The sequence below is a fragment of the Zeugodacus cucurbitae genome, chromosome 4 (assembly GCF_028554725.1).
Source record: "Zeugodacus cucurbitae isolate PBARC_wt_2022May chromosome 4, idZeuCucr1.2, whole genome shotgun sequence".
In the NCBI taxonomy this organism is placed as follows: Eukaryota; Metazoa; Arthropoda; class Insecta; order Diptera; family Tephritidae; genus Zeugodacus; species Zeugodacus cucurbitae.
This window is the reverse complement of record NC_071669.1, coordinates 475,051-493,785: the sequence shown is the minus strand read 5'-3', so window position 1 is coordinate 493,785 and position 18,735 is coordinate 475,051. Positions and strand designations below refer to the sequence as shown.

General features: G+C 34.1%; 4 protein-coding genes across 16 annotated transcripts in view; 1 reads left to right on the top strand and 3 right to left on the bottom strand.

The window, feature by feature from the left end:
* Positions 1 to 527: 527 nt before the first annotated feature.
* Positions 528 to 1,919, bottom strand: LOC105209635 (peritrophin-48). Its single transcript, XM_011180189.3, has 2 exons — positions 1,759 to 1,919; positions 528 to 1,689 (listed from the first exon to the last, which is right to left on the bottom strand). The coding sequence occupies exons 1-2, from the start codon at positions 1,766 to 1,768 to the stop codon at positions 641 to 643; spliced, it is 1,059 nt and encodes a 352-aa protein (XP_011178491.1). The 5' UTR covers positions 1,769 to 1,919; the 3' UTR covers positions 528 to 640.
* Positions 1,920 to 3,991: 2,072 nt separating this feature from the next.
* Positions 3,992 to 5,537, bottom strand: LOC105209710 (peritrophin-48). The gene is made up of 2 exons (XM_011180313.3): positions 5,381 to 5,537; positions 3,992 to 5,077 (listed from the first exon to the last, which is right to left on the bottom strand). Exons 1-2 carry the CDS (start codon positions 5,388 to 5,390, stop codon positions 4,032 to 4,034), a joined length of 1,056 nt encoding a protein of 351 aa, XP_011178615.1. The 5' UTR covers positions 5,391 to 5,537; the 3' UTR covers positions 3,992 to 4,031.
* A 3,221-nt stretch (positions 5,538 to 8,758) lies between these two features.
* On the bottom strand, positions 8,759 to 10,258 carry LOC105209793 (peritrophin-44). The gene is made up of 2 exons (XM_011180433.2): positions 10,099 to 10,258; positions 8,759 to 9,887 (listed from the first exon to the last, which is right to left on the bottom strand). Exons 1-2 carry the CDS (start codon positions 10,232 to 10,234, stop codon positions 8,821 to 8,823), a joined length of 1,203 nt encoding a protein of 400 aa, XP_011178735.2. The 5' UTR covers positions 10,235 to 10,258; the 3' UTR covers positions 8,759 to 8,820.
* A 2,798-nt stretch (positions 10,259 to 13,056) lies between these two features.
* LOC105210114 (uncharacterized) overlaps positions 13,057 to 18,735 on the top strand; it is a 46,756-nt gene continuing 41,077 nt past the window's right edge. The window contains exons 1-4 of one of the 13 annotated variants that reach the window (XM_054228702.1): positions 13,057 to 13,280; positions 13,748 to 13,850; positions 13,899 to 14,001; positions 17,086 to 18,647. In XM_054228702.1, coding sequence (XP_054084677.1) covers positions 17,157 to 18,647 — 1,491 coding nt within the window. In that variant the 5' untranslated portion in view covers positions 13,057 to 13,280; positions 13,748 to 13,850; positions 13,899 to 14,001; positions 17,086 to 17,156. Of the gene's footprint in view, positions 13,281 to 13,300; positions 13,507 to 13,550; positions 13,851 to 13,895; positions 14,002 to 14,038; positions 14,237 to 16,693; positions 16,965 to 17,085; positions 18,648 to 18,735 lie in introns of those variants that run through there. The other 12 variants (XM_054228703.1, XM_054228705.1, XM_054228706.1 and 9 more) reach the window with 12 other exon arrangements.

The following is an 18,735-nucleotide window of genomic DNA, read 5'->3' as shown; positions in this document are numbered from 1 at the left end:
AATAATAATATAGCGGTAATACCCTCCGTATTCGATTAAAATTTGCTTATAGCCAAGTGACTTTTTTGAGTTTTTAAACATCATCATAACAAATCTAAGAAATGATTGCTCAATACCAATCTATGTTGATCGATACAAGTATATACAAGTCATTCGGAAGTGCGAAACGTTTAGCCACATTTTGAATGCTCTACCTTCTTTGTCGCAAACAACCGCTTGATGAAAAACTATTATATCTGGGCAGGAACATATTCGATAGTTAACTAGCGGGACAATCAAGAAGGAGGTCTTTATATGATTTCGCCACGCCCGTTTTCAAACGATTTTGACTGTTAGCATCCGGTAAGATCTTTGCATCTGCACTGAAGAGTGTCCGTTTAGAACATTTAGAAAGACGAAACGTGCTAAACGAGAGGAGTACATCGGCACTTTGACACCACCACCAAATTATTGAATAGAGTAGGGCAATAACATACAATTCAAAAGGTCAAAGTCAATAAACGTAAACCAAAAATATAAAACAGAAATCATTCAACTAAAATAGAACATTATAATGTTTTCTAACCATTTTTTGGTATATTTGCTAATACAAAAACATAATGACTTGTTGTATCAAGAAAGGGCATTTATGTTGTCACTTTTAGGCCGAACAAGCTATATAGCTGATATTTTGTGGAGTGCAGCCTTGGGTGCGTTCATCGAAGAAGTGATTTGTGTCACATTTACCACTTGCGATTGTTACGCCATTTTTGCAGCGGGCATATGCACTGCAGTCCCCAGCCACATTGACATACTTGTTATCCATTCCTTCGCAACGGTCTAAAGAGCATTTGACATTAAGACGATCACGGCAAGACCAAGTTGCGTTGTCGAAAAAGTATCCCTGTTGACATTTCAAATGAGTAGGCTTTCGATCTGGTTTTCCATCCTTTTGTTTGGCACATATATAATATCCTCTACATGATTGATCGTCAGCAATATAGCCCTCTCGTGCAGAGCCTTCCGTTCCGCAAATTTCGATTTCTGGTTCCAGTTCAGGTGCTAAAGGATGGCAAACTGTCTGCTTTCTGGCTATGCAATTCAATGTCGAATAATTAAATGCTTGGCCTTCTGAACACTGCAACGATTTTAGTTTGCCATCTTCTGCACATTGTTGATATTTCGTACAATCCGTAATGTCGGCGAATACCGTTCCATGAGGTACAGAATTACAAATTGGGCTTGCAATTAAATTCTCAGTTTTTTTAGGGCATTGATATTCGCTTGAATAAACACAAGAACTTTTTTTGGGATGGAAGACCAAACCTTTGGGACAACTCGAATACGCTTCCTGGCCATCTTTACAGAATATATAACCATTACAATTTTTGGAATCTGGCAAGAAAGTGCCATCTTTCTTTGAAGAGCAATGGTTAACGTTTCCAATATTCTCGAACGGACACGTTACATCTTCTGATGATTCACAGCGGTTCTTCTCTTTGTTAAAATATAAGCCAAATGCACAAATGCCTTCGTCGTAGTCGTGTGCACTTGGTGCGGATGGACATTGAATCCAATTGTCACAAGTATTTGGACGCAAGATAAAGATGTTTGGTGGCATTTGTTTACAAATATCCTCAACCGATAACGTTTCCATTTTAGACGGTACTGCTGCAATGGCTATCGCGGCCAATAAAATGAGTGTCGTTCCTAAATTAATAAAATAAAATAAATTAATATTAATATTCATTGGATAAGGTAAAATATTGTACTACTTACTCATGCACATCTTTAGAAGAAAGGATCTGTAAGGTGCCTAGCAAAATGTTATTCCCTAAAGTTTTTGGTTCTTTGTTATTTCTAGTACAATTTTGTTAGACAATTGATTGAACGCTTTGACATAACAGAAACTTCACTGGCGTTAATTTCGATTTCCAATGTCTCTTTTATATCCTAAAATGAACATATGCATTTTATCATTACTAAAAATCTATGATTGTCATTATTATTACGCTCTTCCGATATTATAGATTTTAGATAATGAGACAAACAAAACCAATCGGCGGAAAGTGATTACACGAGAAAAGTAAGCGAAATATCTTGATAAGATATCTTCTTGCTAAACACAAGTATTCGCTTGATGAATATATGATGAGAGCCTTTGATTTTCATATACTATTAATGAACATTTGTAATTTCGTTACATAGCTGTTGATTTTATCATAAATTTTGTAAAAATCAGCAAATGCGAGTATGTACATGTATGATCTAAAATCAGCATCAAGAGTACGCCAGTATAACAATTCGAAAATGTGAACTATTGTAATTGGTTCCTCAAAAGTGATATACTTGGTCAGCACATTTTTTCAAAATACACAATAAATTTTGGGTTTATTTATAATTGAACTAAATATTTGTGAGTGTAAGACCAACAGGTCTTGAGAGTTCTATGAGTATAAAATCATATATTAACACGATCACAAAACTAAACTGTGTTCAAGCGGTATAATCTAAAAGGTTAGACGCTCCCATTTTTCCCTTCAATTGACCAAAACATTTTTCATATGAAATTTCGAACCATGTTCGATAAAAAAGTGCTCATGTTGTTTGGCTTGTGAAAGCATAACTTTAGAAATTTCGATGTATTCACTCAGTCTTTCAGTTGGTCATTGAATTAGATACAATTCACGCTTTTTTGTCTTGTGTAAAGAGAAACTGTTGTCAATAATCAAAAGCAGAATATTTAGATATCAAAATTTTTTTAGCAATATTTGAAGCCAAAATAAAAAAGCTTTTTTTTACCTATTGGAACGCCTAAAAATATACTTTTTTCACTCACAAGGACTATCGAATCTAAGGGCTATCGTATAGTTATATATATAATATCGTAAGTTATTTATTTATTATTATTAAAATAATACACATTTCGACCCATATATTCGGCATAGAATATCGAGAATCCCTATATATAGTATATGTGGGCTGTGTGGTAATAGGCCGTTTTTACTCATTTTCATCAACCACCTACATCATAACAAAGATTTTACAATCTTTTAAATTTGTTAAGATATCTGTCATATTAACCGGTATATACGGTATAAAGTCCACCGTAAGTTTCCATATATTATGTATATGGGGGCTACAGGAAGTATTGATCCGTTTTTTTTCAATTTTGGTACAGAAGCACACTATTATAAGGAGAACATATGCTCTGAATTTCTTTCGAATATCTCTGAGATTTTGATAAAAAAAATTTGCCTCAAGCCACATTTTCGGTATCAGGCGCCTTCAAACGTTATAGTCCGATTTCGGTGATCACACAGGAAACGCAATGTTTATGCAATTTTTTGTTCCGATATCTTCACTGGTGCTTAATTTGTAGAATACTAAGAGAATAAATCAGATGGGCTTCAGAACAGAGGAATGGAACCATTTTCAAACTGTGCTATTGGGATACCAAGGAAATGTTATGAACCGAATTTTGTTAAATTGGTGGAGCAGTTTCTGAGACCCATGAGTGGGCGGAGCCATGGCCATTTAAAATTAAGTGTAGCATTTTGAATGTAACGCTGCTGAACCTTACCTTCTTCTTTCCTTACTGAATTAAAGCTTTTTTTTTATTAGTTTTCAATATAACCTTTGTATGGGAGGTACATAGGTGTGACTCTACGACGACGACTCCAGAGAGTTTGGTTGTAAGTTTCAGTAGTTTCCCAGATATGAAAAAATTACATCGAAATACGCATACATATTACTACTATATACTATACTATTACATATAATAGTGCAATCCTTTGTACGTAAAGTGTAAAAAATGTATGAAATATGTAAAAACAGTTATTTTGTCTTTATTCTTTCAATTAAGTACACTTGCGACTACATATATGTCAATATATACAGGGTATATCATTTTTTTTGTCATAGTATTAGTTATTTAAACCTTAGATATGTTTGCATGTTGTAAATTATATTCATACTTACTCACTTACCGATTTATAAATAATATGATTAATTCACTTTTTTACATACAGTTTATTGGTATACTACAAGACTTAAGGCGAACAAGCTGCATAAGTAATTATATCTTGAGTGCAAATCTGTGAGCGTTCGTCGAAGAATAATCCCGATTTACATTTACCATTATTCAATGTTACCCCGTTTTTACAATGAGCGTAAGAAGTGCAATCACCGATAACATTGACATATTTGTTACCCATGCCCTCGCAACGGTCCAAATAGCACTTAACATTCACACGATCGCGACATGACCATGTCTTGCTATCAAAGAAGTAGCCATTTGGACATTTTAGATGCATGGGTTTGCGATCAGGTTTTCCATCTTTCCTCTCAGCACATATATAATAGTAACTGCAAGATTCTTTATCGGCAATATAGCCAACTACGGTATTATTCTCACTGCCGCACACATCAATTTCTGGTTCAAGCTGTGGCGCTGAAGGGTGGCAGATTACCTGGTTTCGGGACACACATTCCTTGGTGGAATAATTGTAAGCTTCGCCTTCGTTACACTGTAGAGAGTTGAGTTGACTTCCTTCGTCACATTTATAGTATTTAGTGCAATCGTTGACATTTGCAAGTAGAAGACCTTTAGGTACAGCCTTACAAATGGGATTAGCTTTGGCTGCAGACTGCTTTATTGGGCATTTGTATTCATTTACATATACACATGATGCCTTTCCTGGGTGGAATATTAAGCCGAATGGACAAGTGGATTGCATTTCTTTGCCTTTACTGCAAAAGATGTAACCACTACAGTTATCTGGATGTGCCAAGAAGGTGCCATCCTCTTTGGAAGCGCACCGATTGCTGGTTTCGGCAGATGCATAAGGGCAGATAACATTTTCAATACTTTCACAACGACCTGTGTCCTTATTGAAATATAAGCCGAATACACATGAGCCTTCTTCATAATCTTCAGCACTGAATGATGATGGACATCGAACCCATTTGTCACATGTGTTCGGGTATATAATCGTGGTGCCAGGTGCAACTAACTTACAGATCTCCTTGACGGATGGCTCGCTCTGTTCAGCGTAGCTCGAGGCGAAAATAAAACAAAGCGCAGCGAAAAAGGGTGCTGAAAATAAAATATATATTTAACACAACTTTATAAAGCATATCATTTTTAATTATTTTACATGTATGTATATTCTCTATTTTATTAAAAATATTTAAATTTTTTATACAGCCATTCTTCCCTATATTTCTATTTCTACTTCTTATGAGGATTGAACTTAATAAGTATTGTTATTTTCAAACAATTTGCTTAACTAATGAAGAGTCACGTATACGACAAGGCAATCTTGGCAAAATTAAATGAATTTATTATCCCAATTTCACTCGAGTTAACATTTAAAAAATGTTATGTATTTTTACTCACATTTAAACATTGTTGTATCAGCTCGTATTATTTGGTTTCCCACCACTTATAATGTCACTACCTCTGTATTAGGTGTTCCTAGATATTTTAGTTCATCAACTGAACTGATTTTAAATGTTACGCTGATATTATACGATTCTGCGGAAATTATATGTATACTTTTTCGATATTAGAAGCAACACAAATATACGTATCAATAAATAAGGCAATAAAAAAATGTTGACGATAAAAATGAACATCTTCAATATAGGAACGATAACACACCGGATATGGTGTCAACTTATCATAGCATTTTTAAGAATTAAAAGACGTTTTTAAAGCGAGACAAGAAATATTTAAAACACAATACATGACAGCGGAAATTAAAAGAAGCTTTGTACATAAGTTCGTTCTTTGTAGAACCTTTGTTATAAACCGGTTGTAACTGCGTTAATCAGTATTATAGCGCAAATAATAATTGCGATACAGAGTCATCTTGTCAGTAATTATTTTTCGTTGAATTTCACAATATCAAAGGCAACAAGTAAGGAAGGGCTAAGTTTGGGTGTAACCGAACATTTTATACTCTCGCAATTTATTTATTTAACTTTATTTATATTATATAATATACAATTTGAACCACATATTCGTCATATTTATTGTGTAAAGACCATTGAAAGTTGGAAACCATAAAAATATTAGGTTAGAAGCACCGAGGTCCTTATGTTCGATTAATGGGGCCTTGAAAACCTATGGTTTTTAAAATGGGGCTGCCACACCATAAAGATAGTATTTGTGCAAAGTTCTGCATCGAGAAGATAGTGCTTACTTTATATATTGTAAATTTAACGATTCAGATTGTCTTCAAAGTTCTGGTATATAGGAAGTAGGCGTGGTTGTGAAGCGATTTGGCCTATTTTCACAACATATCATTGGGATGTAAAAAACTATTACAAACCAAGTTTCATTGAAATCGGTCGAGTAGTTCCTGAGATATGGTTTTTAACCCATAAGTGAGCGACGCCACGCCCATTTTCCATTTTGTAAAAAAATCTGAGTGCAGCTTCCATCTGCCATTTCTTATGTGAAATTTGGTGTTTCTGGCGTTTTTCGTTACTGAGTTAACTCACTTTTAGTAATTTTTTACCCAACCTTTGTATGGGAGGTGGGCGTGGTTATTATCCGATTTCAACTAATTTCATGGTGTGTGGTGGGGTACGTAAGAACTGACTGCAGAAAGTTTGGTTTATATAGCTTTATTGGTTTGCGAGATATATACAAATAACCGATTTGGAGGCGGGGCCACGCCCACTTTCCCAAAAAAATTACATCCAAATATGCCCCTTCCTAGTGCGTTCCTCTGTTCCAAATTTTACTTGTATAACTTTATTTATGGCTTAGTTATGACACTTTTTGTGTTTTCGGTTTTCGCCATTTTGTGGGCGTGGCAGTGGTCCAATTTTGCCCATCACGGTCCCAAGAAACGTGTGTTCCAAGTTTCATCATGATATGTCAATTTTTACTCAAGTAATCCTTTGCACGGACGGACGGACGGACAGACAGACATTCGGATTTTGACTCGTCTCGTCACCCTGATCATTTTGATATATATAACCCTATATCTAACTCGTTTAGTTTTATGACTTACCAACAACCGTTATGTGAACAAAACTATAATACTCTCTTAGCAACTTTTGTTGCGAGAGTATAAAAATACGCTCCAGGGTGTTTTTAGACGTGTCATGTAGTTTACAAGAAGAAGTAAAACGCATATTATTTAATGTTACACCTAGAAGCTGTATCATTATGTTTAAACAAGTAAGGAAAAGCAAAGTTCGGGTGCAACCGAACATTTTATACTATCGCAATTTATTGCTATATTTTTATTAAGATAAGACACAATTTGACCCATGTAAAGTCCAATAGAAAAACGAAAATTATCATATATGGCATATAAGAGCTGAGGTAATGTCTGAACCGATTTCACTCATTTTCATCACCAACTTATATTATATCTAAGATGATATGCCCATTTAATTTGGCTATATATGATATGGCTATATAGATATTTACATATTACCCTATTTACAAGCTATTAAGCCCATGGTGTTTTCGAAAATCCTATAATTAGCTATATGAGATATCTAATTTATGACCCGATTTTAATCATTTCTGATGCAGAGACACACTATTAGAAGAAAAAGATTTCCTGTGAATTAAATTAAGATATCTGAGAGATTTACCGATATTTTCGGTGAAAAATTACCATAAGACACTGAGTTCTTCATATCCGATTTACGTGGCATTGAAAATTTATAGTCCGATTTCGACAATTTTTTCACAAGTGATACCACGGATCGTATACAGTATTTGGGTAAAGTTTCATTTCACTTTCTTCATTGTTCCTTATGTATATATTATAAAGTGAAGGAATAAGATGGAATTCAATTCATTCAATTTCATCCATTTCCCTTACGTGTCATCATGGTGTCAAAAAAATATGATATACCGAATTTCATTGGAATCTGTCGGGTAGTTGGTTTTTGACCCATAAGTGGGCGATGACACGCCCATCTCTCATTTTGTAAAAAAATCTGAATGCAGCTTCTGTCTGCTCTTTCTTCTGTAAAATTTAGTGTTTCTGACCTTTTTCGTTAGTGAGTTATTGCACTTTTAGTAATTTTCAACCAAACCTTTGTATGGGAGGTGGGCGTGGTTATTATCCGATTTCAACGTACGGTACGTAAGAAAACAGACTGCAAAAAGTTTGGTTTATACAGCTTTAATGGTTTCCGAGATTAATACAAAAGACTTATTTGTGATCCTTTCCACCAAATTTTACTTTTATAACTTTATTTATGCCTTAGTTATGAACCTTTATGTGTTTTCGGTTTTCGCCATTTTGTGGTCACCGCCCATTTTAAATTTTTTGTATATATCTAAAGCAATTATATAGCGTGAAAATGGATGAAATCAGATGATAGTCACGTATACCTCCCATACAAAGGTTATAGAAATCTACTAAAATAGCTTTAATTCCGTCAGGAAAAACACAAAGAATAAATTTTCAAGCTTCCGCTGGACTAACGATTATCAGTTAATATGTGAGATTTCATAACAAAATTACACTTCCTCATCTATATTTTTGCATAAGCTAAAAGTTAAAGAAATCATTCCAATCCGCACATTAAAGTTAGGCACCGTTAATATATAATAACATTCATACCACTGCCAAAATATGTCCTAACCATAAAAAACAAGTTTATCTTATGGTTGTTGTTTGAGCGGTACTTGTTTGCAATATTACTATTGTTTATTTTTTTATCGATGAAGGTTAAGGTCAATATAATCGCTTCTATAGTGAATTTAATTAATTATAATATTTGCAAATCAATCGGATAATAGAATTGAATCATGTCTTTATTTATTATTTGAAATTAATATAGTAGATATTTAATATTTCAGTTACAGATCGGATAGGAAGGATTAGTTTTAGAGCATGCCTGATTAACTTCATCAAAATGTGGAAAGTCTGCTGGGCACGCCACGGATTTAGTACTTTGCTGTCCATTATTACATACAAAATATTTTGTGCATTGTGGTGAGGAAGTGTCAGTCACAAATTTGAGATTGATGTTTGCACATCGATTATGCGTACATTTAGTTTGGGTAGATTGAACACAAACCTTAGATACACTATCGAACTGAAACGTGTATTGACATGGCCTCCATACACCGATTCCTTGCTGATTCTCACACGTATAGTAGCCGAAACAAGTGTCACTATCTGGAAAATACTGTAATCCGCCCTTTGCAGCAGAATATGATGTTTTACACATGGCTGTGTCAGGTGGTAGTGCACTTGGGGTAATTGTAGTAGCACCGCACGGGTTAGTGTTTTGACATTTTCCACTTATACCGTTAAAAAATAATCCATTAGGACATGTACCTAGAGTCCCCGAGCCATCTAGACACCGTAAGTATTTGCCGCAGTTTTTCCCAGGTAAACCAACAAACTGGTTATTTGGAACCAAACGACAATTGGAATTCACTGGGCATGCATATGAGTTAACACATTGAGATTGACTTGGATTAAAAAGCTGGTTGTTGTTGCAAGATTTGCATCCAATTAGTGCTTTGTTTGAGCAAAAGCAGTATTTACTACAGCTGGTAGGATCAGCGATGAAGGTATCATCGGCTGTATTTGCACAAACATCTGCTGGAGAGGTATTACACTGTACTTTACTTGCGTAGTTACATATGCCTTTTCTCGAATCGTATAACATGCCTTTGCCACAGTTTCCTGTAGCTTTCAGTATACCGCCCTCGCATAAACCCCAACCTTGACAGTTTTCTGGATTGGCAATATATCCTACATAATAAGCGCACGTATTGTTCATTGTTACAACAGCATTAGCTGTACCAACTGCACCAGCTGCCCTAGCTGCGTCCACTACATCTTGATGGATAATCATCAGACCGAAAAGAATCAGAAGCATTTTTGCCATAGTTATGGTGGCTAGCAAACCTTTGGAAATATAGAGTGTTATTAGTTAAGCGTTAATAAAGCTAAGGAATAAATATTTGAAATTCAACTGTAATGTGCTTATTACAATAATGCAATATTTGTTTCCAAACAATATATCATTCGTCCTCCGTCTTAAAGTGACTCGATTCATGAGTCATATATAATATCCCTATAATAAAAACGGTTAATTATATTTCTTTGTATACATTACCTCTCATTTTAGTATTTCTTTCTTTATTATTTTTCCTCTGTCCTTTCAAATTGTTAAGATGATTTGAAGCCGCGCGATGTCTAGCAGGAACTATTGCCACAACGTCTGTGTATTTTTCAACTTGTGTAGCCAACATTTATAGGTGCCACTTCCGCCATAGTGACTACAGTGTACGTGTATTATTTAATTTAACCATGTTTCTTAGCGATAAGCAGTACGTAAGTCTCATTTCCTGTGGTTGTATTTTTGCTCCATCCGAAGATGTTACTTACATAGATATATGTAGCTCCTAAGCGTGTTAGCAAACACAAGATAAGACCGACATAATTGTATTGCGATATTAATGCGCGTACATACTTTGTACGTATGTATGTATAAACATTCTTGCCTATACTGGAATCGAACTTCACTAATTTAGTGATAGGAAATCTGAGGTACTCCGACTTCCTAAAAACCCACACTTATATACATACATACATATAGAGTAAGCTTTTGTTTGAACTGTAAAATATGACAGCGGTTTGAGACGGCCACGAGCGCTCTAAATTGAATTTAGGTAATAAAACGTCATTTAGCATTTAAATAAAAGAGCAGATACAATTTTTGACAAGTTAAATCTAGAAATTTCTGAGGTGGCTGCGTACCAAAAGGTCTTCCAGAATACTATACATATTTATTAACCCAAAATCTATATCAAACTTTATAATATGTCGGTATATAAACGTCCGACAATCAATATTTGAGAATTTTACAGCTATTTGTAATTTTTATACTCTCGCAACAAAGTTGCTACGAGAGTATTATAGTTTTATCCACATAACGGTTGGTTGTAAGTCCTAAAACTAAACGAGTTAGATATAGGGTTATATATATCAAAATGATCAGGGTGACGAGAAAAGTTCAAATCCGGATGTCTGTCTGTCCGTCCGTCTGTCCGTCTGTCCGTCCGTCTGTCCGTCCGTCCGTGCAAGCTGTAACTTGAGTAAAAATTGAGATATCTTAATGAAACTTGGAACACGTGTTCCTTGGCCCTATAAGAAGGTTAGGTTCGAAAATGGGCGTAATCGGACCACTGCCACGCCCACAAAATGGCGAAAACCGAAAACACTTAAAGTGCCATAACTAAGCTATAAATAAAGCTATGGAAGTAAAATTTGGTATGAACGATCGCACTATTTAGGGGCATATGTGGATGTAATTTTTTTTGGGGAAGTGGGCGTGGCCCCTCCCCCTACTAAGTTTTTTGTACATATCTCGCAAACTACTAAAGGGATATCAAGGAAACTTTCTAGAGTCGTTTCTTTTAGGTACTACCTTATACAGTCAAAAAATGGAGGAAATCGGATTGTAACCACGCCCACCTCCCATACAAAGGTTATGTTGAAAACTACTAAAAGTGGGTTAACTCAATAACGAAAAACGCCAGAAACACTAAATTTCACATAAGAAATAACAGATGGAAGCTGAACTCAGATTGCGAGAGTATAAAATGTTCGGTTACACCCGAACTTAGCCCTTCCTTACTTGTTTTTTTATAAAATATATGTCTTTATTAACCACAACAATTAATGACCTCACTTTGTTAGATGTTCGATTACGTGTTTGATCACCTTGAAGAGTATAGTCATGACTTTGGCATAAATATTTGTATTGCTTGCTGGTGTAAGCTTTGCCTTTCATATAACCTCTCAGAAAGAAGTCAATGCGGGTCAAAACTGGAAATTTAATACTATCGCATTTTTTTAGAATCGAGGGAGATACAAAATGTACAAATATGCTTATAGTATATATTAGAGATCATAGAAAATTACTATAGAAAAGTTAACCATGGCGAATTTTCATTATAAATGGCTGCTTAAAAAAATAAATGGATGTATAAATTCTATTTCAGCTATGGTTCATTTTGTTTCTAAAAAATGGGCGAATTAAAGGCAATTAGATACGTAAAAAGTATCAAAAAAGGGCTAAATCTAATATCTAAATTAAACGATCAAATGATTTTGCTTTCAGATTCAACTACTTTATACATATGCATATATACAAACAAATTTGGATCAATTCCCAACAGAACTACATACGAGTAATTGGCCATTAAGATAAAACATCGATATTTTTATTTAACAAAAATATATAAAAAATTGCTTTACAAACTGAGCCCAATAGCCTATCGTAATTTTCTTTTCTTGCTTTTTTCCAAAGGCTAAAGTTACTTTTTTTTATCATATATGTAGGTGGCATTGTCAGAAACAAATGTTGATAATTTAGTTTTATTAATAAATTTGCTCGCTTATATATTCAGATGTATGTCTTTAAACTAGTTCAAATACACCAATAGTTAAAGGTTTGTGTTTTGTATAATTTTTGATTACATTCTTTTATCATTTTAAAGCAAGTTCCCAACGAGACAAATTCATCAAAAACATTGATAAATGGGATAAAAACATCGATGCATATCTGCCATCACTAGTACTTCGGTTTGTTTAAATAGTCAACCACTAAATCGGACAAAATACTGTATAGTTTTAGGCTAAATCAAATGTCACCATACATACATACATATGTATGTGTGGAGCTCTTAGTTTTGCATCTCAATTTCAATTGTTTAAAGACATTTTAAATCCCTCCATTCGTCTCGAACATTTCGAAGTGTTACACATAATGGTTTAAATAATAAAATTGTTTTACTTTATGTAACTTTAGGTTTCAATTTTCAGATTTCCATCATGTGGTGTATCTCTATATCTGATTGTAGTACAAACCAAACTCCATAATGTGTAACAACAATGGAATGGTTTGAATGAACTTCGAAGCGATTTTCTCTTTCCTTTCTCACTCTTTGGCTGGTACTAAGAGATAAATATGGTTAGTTATATTGTACTCTTTACTGACTACTGAGTTTTGGGCTTACAGTTTCAGAAACTGATCAGCCAGCAAGGAGATATCCCCATTAATTGCCACAATAATTTCAACTTATAATCAGAGTAAAGCGGTCGAGCATTGTTACGCGCCGGGGCGTTCTTATTTTGTCAAAGAATGCGAATAAACGAATGTACGAACGAGCGAAGAGCGGCTGTCCGGTTATCGTTGAGAGTCAAAAGCAGTGTCTTATGGTTGTTCCCAACAAAAATTTAGTTAATATAACAGAATAAATATGTAAATTTTACATTAAAACAACACTTAGGGTAAATGCTGATTTTATATTGTATATCTGTGTATGTGTAGAGGTCGTGCAATTTCATAAGTGACGTCGATAAGAGCATTTAATAAGTGCAAAAATAAAATAAAAATATTAAAAAAATTTAAAAATAAAAAATGGCAACCAGACGCATGTACATACGCCTGTAGACGCATTTGTATATGTACATACGTATGATACATACATATGTACATATATGAAACTGTATCGAAGTGAGTGACTTATGCAAGTTAACGTTTAACTATTAAGCTTTTTATGTGTACAGACGGTCCTCACTAAAACATACTAATTAAAATATGCCTATGAAATTGAATGTGATATGATATGCAGTTGTTACTAATAATTATTGATAGAAACAAATAACATAATAAGTGATTAATATATAAATACGCATGTAAATGTATACTATAATATAATTTGGTAAAATATTCTTATCTTATTTTCGATGTGAAGTGACCAAAACAAGAATATACAAGTTTCGGTGTTGTGGAGAATTTTCATAGTTTTTCAAAACAATTAAAACTAAATTCCTTAATCCGTTTGGCTACACATATATGTATGTATGTTTGAAATGCAGTAATGCTAAAATACCACTTTTCAGTAGGTAGTGTAAGCGAGGATCTACTGTACATACATTACGGCTTGTGCCAAATCTCTATTATCGAAGGGAAGAGAGTGCAAATAAACACGAGAGCCTTTCAGTAAAGGTAAATATTAAATACTAACATGTGAAATGAAATACTCATATGCGATAACGTTATTAACAAGGCAAGAAAGTTTATAAGCAGAGTTTATGTGCAAAGAGCAGAATGAGAATATTGTTCAAATAGCTGTGATAGTTGGTAATGGAAATAATAAATCGACATAACACACACGTAGATAGTTAATTTCAAGTCGTCGCGTAGAAAAAGTATTAATTCGAGTGCTAAAAGCTGCCTAAAAGTGAGTAAACAGAATTATGCCATAAGTATGGTAGTACATCTACAACCACACACGCATACTCGTACATTAACAGCACCGCATTTGCATTCACGTTATTTTTATTAGGCAAACAAATTTAAACTCATGCTATGGAAGCAGAAATACGCATTTTCAATTAGATCAGCTGATAAGTTCAAGCTCAAAATGTGTGTAGAGGTAGTAAAGCGCGAACGATGTCATTACAAAGAGTTTGTGAGAGGTAGCTTCAATATGAATAACTTATACGAGTGTTTAAGAAAATCTACGCAGGTATGTGTGTATACAAAGAGAGAAGTTGACAAATTTGCCAACCTGGTGATGGCGGCATGAGTTTAAGTATCTTTTGAAAATTAAAAATTGGTTACTATTTGTGCCGCTTAGCCATGAAAACGATTGGTACATTTATTTATGTAATTTTAAAATGCGTGAAAAAATAGTTCGGAGATTCAATATCCTAATAGCAAAAATAGATTTTAATCTGATACATATGTTCTGAAATCCTTGTCTTAAACTATTAAGAAATCGTAAATCATTAACTTGCATACATATAGATTCTTATTCTTAATTCTTAATTAATTAAATTATTTAAATTTTCTTAAATAATTCTCCTTTAAAGTAGCAATGCACTCAATACTATCTATTCATACCTGATTTTTTGACAATATTCTGGAATTTTATCATGGTGAGCTGTTGGTATTGATAAAGTTGTGAGCAATGAATCTTTATGCTTCGCTACTTCATATTTCCAGAGTTTACACTCAAAGACAGCAATCTCTTTCAAACTTATACAAGCATTTTGTATATTTATGTATTTGTGTATATAATTGTGACAATGTGTTGGTTTTATTTTTTAATTTTTGACATTTAAAGAGTCAATAGCAATAATATTAAGAATAATTGCAAGATATCAATATCGAATGAATGCAAAACAAAATTATGATGAACTGCAGACTATAGTTTGCCATAGTTTGCAAATGTTCACAAATTTTTTATTTCATCACATACAAAACTTTTTGTTTTTGTTTTGTATATGCTTCGACCATATCAGCGCAACAAAGCAGTTGTGAAGGTTCCCAAAGATATAAGTGTATATAAGATATAAGTATACATATATATAAACATACATGCTAATAATAAGGTAGGTAACGATATTACCAGGATAGAGTTTTATTATTATCGTTAGCACTACAATATTTACCGAAAATAACTCGATTGATAAGTCGTTTTCTTCATGTATGGATTTTACGCATTATGTACCGGACCACTGGTACCTTAATCTTAATGAAATACCTTTAATCTTAATGAAATGAAGTGGACATATTTTATTGACCATAATATAACTTCCACATTTTACTAGCCCTGTATGTATATCCGTTATTATTATTTCTGTTTATCTTGTATACTTTATAATATCATATTTTCGTTTGAATATGTACTTAACTCTTTCATATTTTTACACTTTCGCAACATGTTGCACTGACTTGAGTCTTTGTTCATATATGGTTGTTTGTACCACCTAAAACAAAAAATGGCGTTAATCGAAACGTTCTAAAGTGCTATAATAAAGCCATTATTAATGCTATAAAGGCTTATAAAATTATTATTATTACAAATTAGGCTGGAAATATTTTGGGAAAGTAGGCACACCCCCGTTTTTTTTTTGTTTATATCTCGTACGAAAGTACCAAAGCTATATAAACCAAACTTAATCGTTATCTTTCTTTTGAATCCCTCATAACATACCATGAAAATGTGTGAAATCGGTTCGCAACCACGCCTACTTCATACATAATTCGTTCGCTTAACAAGTATTAACTAAAAAATCGAAATAAAAATGCATACAAATACTGCATGGTATTGCTCTTTTAAAAATTTTCGAAATAGATTCTTAACTTTTCATACCGAATATGAGGACCTCAGTGCTTGTGACTAATTATTTACCGAAGATATCAGTAAATCTCTCAGATATTTTATAAAAATTCAGAGAAAATATTTTTATACACCCGAACTTAACCCTTCCTCACTTGTTTATTTATTACTAATCTACTGACGATTTTACAAATTATTAACAAGCCGCAAATTTTATTAAAAAATGTAATTTATAAGTTAATAATAAAATGTATAATCGAAACTGGTAAGAAAATTCGTCAGATAAAAGAATTGTTCACTTTCGACTCCCTTCTATCGCCCTAAAGCATTTAACTGTCAAGACGCTACAAATGTGGCCTCTCTAGTAAATAGCTAAAGGACGAGGAAAAGGGTCATATACTCAAATTATACTTATACATACATATGTATTTAGACGGATGCATATGCTATCTCATAGCTTTCTTTGTGCTAGCCACTTCAAGTTCACTTACTTGCACTCGTATGCCAATACCGTGTCAAGATCCATACGATATTTTTGTCTCTTCAATTCGAAGCTCAGCATTTGTGTTCGTTTTATTTTTGCTATTGTTTGTCACTCATTTGACATGGAACATTCGTTTGGAATTGATAAGCAAATAGTTTTGATTAATTTTACTGCCATACTTCTTCATTGCCAAGCAATCGAAAAAAACCACTAACGAAAGGAGACAGCAGACACAATAGAAGTACAATTTCATTTGCTAATTTATTCGTCATTGTCGTGTTTGCCGTAGAAATATGGTTTCACAAAGAAAGTGTTGTGGCATAATATTTTTATCAGTAAAACTAACCAAAAACTTGAGTAAGCTATAAGTGGACATATTTATAAATATATCTGCGTGCATACATATTTTCATAATATAAAAGTGCTCCTATAGTTAACATGTTTTGGCTAATATATATATTTTCGAAAATAATTTCAGATAATCGAATCAACTTTATAATCACAATCTAAACAAAAATCAGTTTAAGGTAGGATATCTACATTGCAAGAATGAATTCCACTAAAGAAATGAAAAACGGCACGAAGACGCAAAAGAAGACGATTAAGGCTAACAAAAAGCAACAACTGAAACAACAGCAGCATCAACAACAGCTTCAATATAACCACAATGCATCGGTTGTGCCTACGGCAACGACAACGACAACAACATTAGTGTCGCACCCTTCCGCTATTTACAGTGTTAATAAGATAACTGGAAAAACAATAAAGATGACAGTGCCTAATAATAATAATAACAATAACAACAATATTGTGAAAAACAACAACAACATTAATCAAAAGCTACCCGATTCTATAGGACGAACAGCGAATGCAACAGCCTCTTCTGTGCCACAATCCGGGAGCTCTATTCTACCAGGATATGAAAATGCACCGAAACTCGAACGGTCGAACAGCTTTTCATTGCGTGGCAAGCTATCCAAATTGATCAATTCAATTACAGGCAGTAAAGAGAATCTGACTAGACTAGAAGACGAGAATGCCACGCCCTACAAGTTCACCCGCAGTCGATCAATGATACTACTGCGACGATCGAATCGTCGCAGTTTAATTGAACCCCAATTAGAACAACTATCTGAGGAGGTTGACCCAACTTCACCGTCGTCGCCTCGTAAAAACTCTGTAGAAGTAAGCGGGCAGCAGCTCCTTGTGCCATCTTCCTCGAATCAGTCAGAGGTCAAAACCATTTCTGAAAAAAATGCGACGACGACAATGATTACGCCTCAACGACAAAACTCTCAGCCATTGACCTCTACTCCGGTTGAAGAGGGTAGCAATAGCACATCCTTGCAGCGAAAACCATCATCTCTATCATTAGCACCTGGTGAAGGAAATGGTGTACCATTTAATCCAATAGCAAATTTTCAGCGTCGCCGTTCCAATACATTACTAGCATCTTTTAAGAGCACCATCGCATCAATAACCGGAGAAAAGAAGAAGGAAAAACTAAATCCTAAGTGGAGTGCATCATTACAATCCTTGCAAGCTATAGATAATATGGTAAGTTATGAGAATATGTCTTTCATCGATTACGATAAGTTCAACGGATATGAAAAACAACTGGAGCGACAACTTTCAACTCTAAGTTTGCGTACCGAACAGAATCCTTCTATAACACCAATCGGTAGTGTCACAACCGCCTTAAATAGTAATAGATCTCCTAACGCTCAGGTTACGGTAGTACGTCGACGTAAATCAAGTGCTGCACGCCAATTGGCAGACCGTCGTTGTCATTCGCGTGGCAGCTTTAATTTCGACACCGACTTTGAACATAATTTGGATAAGCCACGCAACGTGTACCGCGATAGTTTAGACTCTCGAAAACTGGAACGCCTGAACGATTTTTCTCGTAACTCTTTTATATTGGATAAAGAAATTGTGGATTGGTTGAATTTGGAAGACGGTTGTTTGAGAAAGCAAAGCAGAGAAAACAAGAATCGCCAAATCAATGTCGACACCGTGGACTCGTCAGCCGTTGTACAGGTAAGTGCATGCAAACTGTACATATAAAAACAATTATTATTCAATTGAGTGGACCCAACGACATATCTAATAAATAGTGTCACAATAT

Excerpts from the sequence above, each read along its gene's own strand:
- LOC105209793 (XM_011180433.2), bottom strand. The coding sequence starts at position 10,234 with ATGTTGGCTACACAAGTTGAAAAATACACAGACGTTGTGGCAATAGTT. Across the intron at positions 9,888-10,098 it reads AAGAAATACTAAAATGAGAG|GTTTGCTAGCCACCATAACT; the intron begins GTAATGTATACA and ends ATATTTCCAAAG.